General features: G+C 37.7%; 1 protein-coding gene across 1 annotated transcript; it reads right to left on the bottom strand.

Moving 5' to 3' along the window:
- Window positions 1-2,638: 2,638 nt before the first annotated feature.
- LOC118015554 (follitropin subunit beta) lies at window positions 2,639-5,409 on the bottom strand. Its single transcript, XM_035012301.1, has 2 exons — window positions 5,204-5,409; window positions 2,639-3,503 (listed from the first exon to the last, which is right to left on the bottom strand). Exons 1-2 carry the CDS (start codon window positions 5,360-5,362, stop codon window positions 3,273-3,275), a joined length of 390 nt encoding a protein of 129 aa, XP_034868192.1. The 5' UTR covers window positions 5,363-5,409; the 3' UTR covers window positions 2,639-3,272.
- Window positions 5,410-6,438: the final 1,029 nt, after the last annotated feature.

The raw sequence follows: 6,438 nt of genomic DNA, 5'->3' as shown, positions 1-6,438 counted from the left end.
TAGGCATAAAATCAGGATTAAATGTACAAAGCATATAAAGATACTTTGTCACTTGTTAACTAGCTTCACACGTGTGAAAGAATATAATGGACACCTGTACAGCATTCCCCCAGAATTATATATGTTAACATTATACCATATTTGTGATTCAGATTTATTTTAGGATATAAACATTATAAATGTAGTACTTAAGTACTTTCCTCCAATTCTGTTCCTCTTTACCCTTCCTCACTATCATGAACTCTGTGTTTGTGACTCTCACGCACTGACGTCACATTTTTTATTACTTAAACTGGTCAGTAAGTCAGCACTATTGAATTCCACCGTAGTTAGCCAAATCTCTTGTGGGAGGAAAGACATGGTATTCTGGTTAAAGCATTCCAGGGGTGAGAGGCATGGATTCATCCCTCAACCCTCATAGCCAGTCTCTAGGTATAGCAGCCTCTTGGGAATGAGGGAACAGGGAGATAGGAAGTTGAGAGGTAGTCACAGATCAGAGCATGATGGGCTTCATGTATCAGCTGAATATTAAGATTTTATCCTGAAAACACAGAGGAATTTCATTCATTATTAGACATGGCCAAAGTTGTGGCTTAGACGGATTATTCTTATAGCCATGTGAGGACTGCTAAGAGGTTGAAAGACCTTTGCTGTAGTGCTAAGGAGAGATAATATGGGCTTCAACTAAGATGGTGACCCATGGGGATAGGCCTTTTCTTCACAAGCACTTTGAGAGCTCACAAATTTTCTTTCTTGCTGCTTCAGAAAGGATTGTTGTATTTCAGTTTGGCATGGGGGTGCCTCAAGCAGAAACTGCTGCTTCTTCCTAGCATTTTGATTTTGACCTTCTAAGCTAAGTTGTAGAAGTCTCTCTACATCGAGATTATAGTTCTTCTGTTGGACTCCTAACGCACCTTGCATTCATTGTCTTTTTTAATCTTCACAGCAACCCTGTGAGATAGTTACCATTTTTACTCCATTTTAAAAATGAGGAAAGTGATGCCCAGAGTGGTTAAATAGCTTGCCTAATATTACTAGGAAGAGCCTAAGCTATGTTGTTTTACTTAAGTCTGATTTACTATCTTGATACCATCTTGTCTCTCTCATGGCATAACAGCTAGTATTTACTGAGGAATTGCTATGTGCCAGGCACTGACTGTTCTAAGTCCTTTACATGTGCTATCCCATTTAATCATCCATACAACCCTCTGAGGTAAATAATATTATTATCCTCATTTTACGGCTGAGGAAACTGAGATCTAGAGAATTTAAGTAACTTGTTTAAGATGCTACATCTGGACAAGCTGATTAAGACAAGTGAATTCTGGAGCCATTGCCTTGTACTACCTTCAACGGGAAGGCAATTATTTTGATTTCCAAAAGTATGGGGAGAAGGAAAAACACTATGCTATAGTTTAAAGCTCTTATTAAGCTTTGTTAATATAGCCCTAATCTCAGTGTGTCAAAATATTGTGGAGAATTTAACTATAAGCCACAATCAGTACCAGATTTGAATGGGCATAGCTTGATTATTGATATGTGCAATTTTGCTTCAGTCTTTGCCAAAATGACTTCTTAGTATGGCAGAGTAGTCACAGGAGAGCTAGCCAAGAGCTAGGAGGCCAGGGTTCTAATCCTGTTTCTGCCATGAATGGTCTTTGAGTTCTTGGGTGGGTCAATTAATTTCCTTAGATTTCAGTTGTTCCATTTCAAAAATTCAAGAAATGAACTAGAGTACTTCCAGTGTCCCCACCCACTCTGTGATTCTCTGCCTTTTTCCCCCCATTCCATCAGATACTGACTTCAAAAAATGACAGGAAATTTAAATAAGGAAACACTTCTAAAAATGCAACAAATTAATTTTAATATTTCCAAAGGTGAGGACAAGTAACTATTATAGAATAACTAGGAATTATTTTTAATATTCTTTCTACTAATATTATAAATGTAATTCATATTTTAGTCATTTGCTTATACATGAAAAAATCTAAATCTATGACTCTGTGGCTAGCATCTTTTTTAAAAAAATAAGGTTTAAATAAATTAAACAAAATGAGTATGAAACAAGTACATAACTAAGAAAGGTAACACCTTGAAAAGAAATCAACTCATGAAATAGTTTTAATATTTATCCTCTTGAAAGAACCCGATTTGGGAGAACATGGAGAGACAAAAGAAAAGACTGATATACAGAGGATTCTAGAAAACAGGCAGCCCCCCCCCCCCCCCGACTAATTCTTTATAAAAAAGCTATTTCTTTACACAAATGTATTTGTAGATAAGATAAATGTACTTACTAAGTTGACAAAATTGCTTTCAAATTTATTTAACATCCACCTCTCTACAAAGGAGTGGATCCTAGCCTGGAGGGCAGGGTGATACAGTTTTTGTGTTTTTTTTTTCCCCTACTTCCCAAATGGAGTTTTGCAGGAACCTGAAAGTATTTGTTCAATTTGTTTAAATGATGAAATAGATGTGGACCTGGGAAAATAAGCCCATATTAACATTTCTTGTTTTTGCCCTTAACTAAAGGGCTTGGTAGTAATAGCTTAGAAATTCTGAGCTCTGGTAACCTTCACATGCACTGAGTGATTCAGCAAGATGAAGCCTATCTCAGTATTTCTTGTGACACAGGAGGAGAGGTGAGGTGGAGCTAATGCCCCTGCTTCCATGGACTGATTGGCAATGCTGAGGGCAGCCTCATCAGCCAGCCTCCAACATCCTCTTTTGGTGTTTCCTACCTTTACCTTTCTGATTTTTACTTTCCTTTAGGAAGCCATTGTTGACTTTCTTAATAAATTTCAGGCATGGTGCCAGGCACTGAGACTATGATCATGAAGATGCTGGCTCTACTCTTGAGGGCTCCAGAGTCTAAAAGAAGAATGCTGTATTTAGTCCTCTGACCCATTCCCATCTCATTTCCTTCCCCTGGGCCTAGGTAACTCTATCTCTAAGAGGAAGGGATTGCCTGAGAGGATTTCTAAGATTATCAGGTAGGAAAGCACCCACGTGTCTGTAAATTAAATAAGACTGATTAAAATTTATGGAATCCAGACCTAGGTATACAGGGTGGAGTGTTGAGAGGTGATAGGATCCTGGCCCCAGCATTCTTAATTCCTGGGGCTCCTCCTCTGCCCAGAGAGCGGGGATCGGGGGTCTAATGCTCTCTGGGCCCCAGTGGTTTGCAGCCTGGGCACATGTACACACATAGACTTCTTGGATATCTTGGTCCTTCAGGACAAGGGTAAGTCACCTGAAATGTCCATTGCTCTTTATTCTTTCATTTCACTGAAGGAGCAGTAGCTGGGCCCCAAGCCTCTCACAGTGCAGTCAGTGCTGTCACTGTCACATCTGCCACAGTGACATTCAGTGGCTACTGGATAGGTATATAGGGAATCTGCCTGGTGAGCGCAGCCAGGCACCTTCACGGTCTCATACACCAGCTCTTTGAAGGTACATGTTTTCTGGATGTTGGGCCTGGCTGGGTCCTTGTACACTAGATCCTGTGGAGTTTAAAAATGGGAGAGTTAGGCTAAAATATTCTGGAAGTTTCTATTTAGCATAATCAAAATGAGATGGGAATTTAATACTGCTTGCTCTAGCAATTACCCATTAAATCTCACTTAAGGAATTCTTAACCAAGGAAATATGATCTCATAAATGTCCTATATGCTATACCACATTTCTTGGTTCTGGAAATCTTACAGAATATATGTCATTCCGGGGCGCCTGGGTGGCTCAGTTGGTTAAGCGACTGCCTTCGGCTCGGGTCATGATCCTGGAGTCCCGGGATCGAGTCCCGCATCTGGCTCCCTGCTCAGCGGGGAGTCTGACTCTCCCCCTCTCATGCTCTCTATCACTATCTCTCTCAATAAATAAATAAAAATCTTAAAAAAAAAAAAAAAAAAAAAAAAGAATATATGTCATTCCTTTTCCTGCTCCTTATGTCTATATCAAATCTTAAATGTTTCTCAAACTATAGAGAAACTTTAAATGTCAACATAGAAAAATGATGAAATAGAGCTATAGCAGAAATTTTAAGTTGATTTTTGTACTTAGTCGAAAGCTATGTTAATGACAACGTGAACCATAAAACACTGAATTTCAATTTCTCAGAAAATATTTCCAAATACATTATCCCTCTGTGTTTATAAAAAGCCAAAAGACATGAGGAAATGTCAATACTTAACATGACCATGAAGTCATATGGAAAATTTTAAATATTCCACTGTCTTGTAGATATTTCCTACCCTTAAATGCTATATATTTTGCAGGGCTCTCAGTTTCAAAGTATGCACAGTTTGCATATGAGAACGTTTAATCCAGGCACAACGGGTTTGTTCCAACAGTTTCTAGTAAAATTATTTGCACCAAGGGAAGAAATTGGCATTGCTGCTTAATTTATTTCAATATCAGGTCTGTTGATCAAACTCATTTACCATCCAGTAAAATATATTTCATTAAAAAGTTGTTACTTTCAGTTTCAGTTTATAGAATGAAATTTTGCATAGATAACCAGGTGTTATAGGAGAAAAAAGTAAAGAAAATAAAGTAGAAACTCTTTACTTGGATTAATGCAAAGAAACTGTGAAAACAAACTAGTGGTTTTATGCCTCTGTGCCTTGCTTTTCTCAATGGCATGAAGAAGTGAGTAGGTTTGCTGATTCATTTTGGTTCTAATAGTCCATAAGTATGGATTGTGTTCTGAGGCTGCTTGTTGCCATTTGTAATCAGGTGGGTGAATAAAACTATTTTTATAATATGTCTATTTGTGTTTTCATGTGGCTTGGAAAAATATATTTTGATACTATCTCTGTTGCAAAGATATGGCTTCAATTACACAAAATGGCTTTTGGGGAATATGGTAGATCTTCTATTGTTAAGTATGTGTATGTTTACATGTTTATCTCTCTATATGTAAAATCTACCATAGCACTACTTTTTTTTGGAAGTGCAGAGTTGGCATATTACCAGGTTGATCAGATCAAATCTGACATTTTGCTAGATTTACCCTAATCAAATCCAAGCCCATACATCTAACTGATATCATGGTATTTAATCCCAATCATAACACAGACGGTAATGACTAAGGGGCTCATGGCTATTACTTGGGAAAGTTAAAATATTCATAAAGTGGGAATTAATGAAGCCTGCCTTGGACAGACCCTTAGCACCCTCCCTTCCAGCAAAGCAGAGTTCCTACCCGGGTGTAGCAGTAGCCGGCACACCATGTGGTATTGATGCTTATGCAGAAGCGACATTCCTCCTTTTCCACTGTGATGGTGATGTTGGTCAGCTCACAGCTCTTGGAGCAGATTGCTCTCCAGCAGCAGAAAAGGAAGCAAAACTGGACTGACTTCATCCTGGGCTATAAAGCAAACAATTAAGGCTCAGGAGAAACCAAAAAGCCCCCCAAAATTATAATCATGTAAGTTGATCAAAGCAAAAATAATTGATCTGCCCATCCTCCCCAGTCACATTTTGCTCCAGCATTTTTTTTCCTTCCTTTTCCCTTCCCTTACTTCTTTCTCAAACATTTCTTCTTATTCTCCTTCTCCTTCATTTTTTTAATCAAGTAGACCCATATTAAGATCAAAACTCCAATATAGTGATTTAAGCAGAGCAGTATTTAAAGATCAGAGTATTTAAGTGATTATTCGGAGGATGGTAATTGTGATAATCATGGTTGTCCCTTCATTATCATTTTAAAGACCATTTTTGTTTAAAAATAAAAAGGAAATTCTATACTATAAAATTGGTTCATCAGTTTTAGCATTTGCTTTTGCTCACCTTTGTTTAAAATAAGACTATTTCAAGAGACCAGGTGAATTGGTCTATATAAAGTTCAGTTGTTTGCTTACAGTGACTACAGTGTATTAACTATATTTAAGAAGCCAGGTTGACATGTATAAATCATCTACACAGCAGTAGTTGAAAAAGGTCTAGATTTGTTCTCCAGATCCTGAAAAACCTTTAATTTCAAAAGTAACTGTCACCACTTGTTAACTGTAGGTGCCAAGACTCACCTTTGGTTAGCTGCCTTATCTGGGGAAAGCTGTATACTGAGTCAAGTCTCACTTCACCTTTTATACAAAATCATGTGCAACTAACACCTTGTGGATTTGTTGGGTATTAATAAGGCCAATGTTAACCTGAAGCTTGCTGTAAGTGAATCAGTGTTTAGGTAGACAGGGAGATCAAGCCTTACTAAAGTAGTCTAAACGCAGTTGATCAGGAAAAATAATGTTACCAGAGATGATGATTTTGTACAAATTAAATTTGATATAGTAGCACACCCACTCCTTTACCTTGTCAAATTAAATGTGACTCTAGGTTTTTCTTTTGTATCTTTAACTCAGGGAATTCACAATCCTTTCCAAGTATTGCTTTAGCCCCTTTGAGGGGGTGCATCAAAAAGATACGGTTAATAAATTGTTC

This window comes from Mirounga leonina, unplaced genomic scaffold, assembly GCF_011800145.1.
Source record: "Mirounga leonina isolate KUSES-001 unplaced genomic scaffold, KU_Mleo_1.0 Mir_166, whole genome shotgun sequence".
NCBI classification, from domain to species: Eukaryota; Metazoa; Chordata; class Mammalia; order Carnivora; family Phocidae; genus Mirounga; species Mirounga leonina.
The sequence above is the reverse complement of the archived record's forward strand: the minus strand, read 5'-3'. Positions and strand labels throughout refer to the sequence as shown.

What these genes read in the sequence shown, in the direction of transcription:
- LOC118015554 (XM_035012301.1), bottom strand. Translation starts at nt 5,362, where the DNA reads ATGAAGTCAGTCCAGTTTTGCTTCCTTTTCTGCTGCTGGAGAGCAATC. An exon ending in CCGGCTACTGCTACACCCGG is followed by an intron (nt 3,504 to 5,203) that starts GTAGGAACTCTG and finishes TAAACTCCACAG; the next exon opens with GATCTAGTGTACAAGGACCC.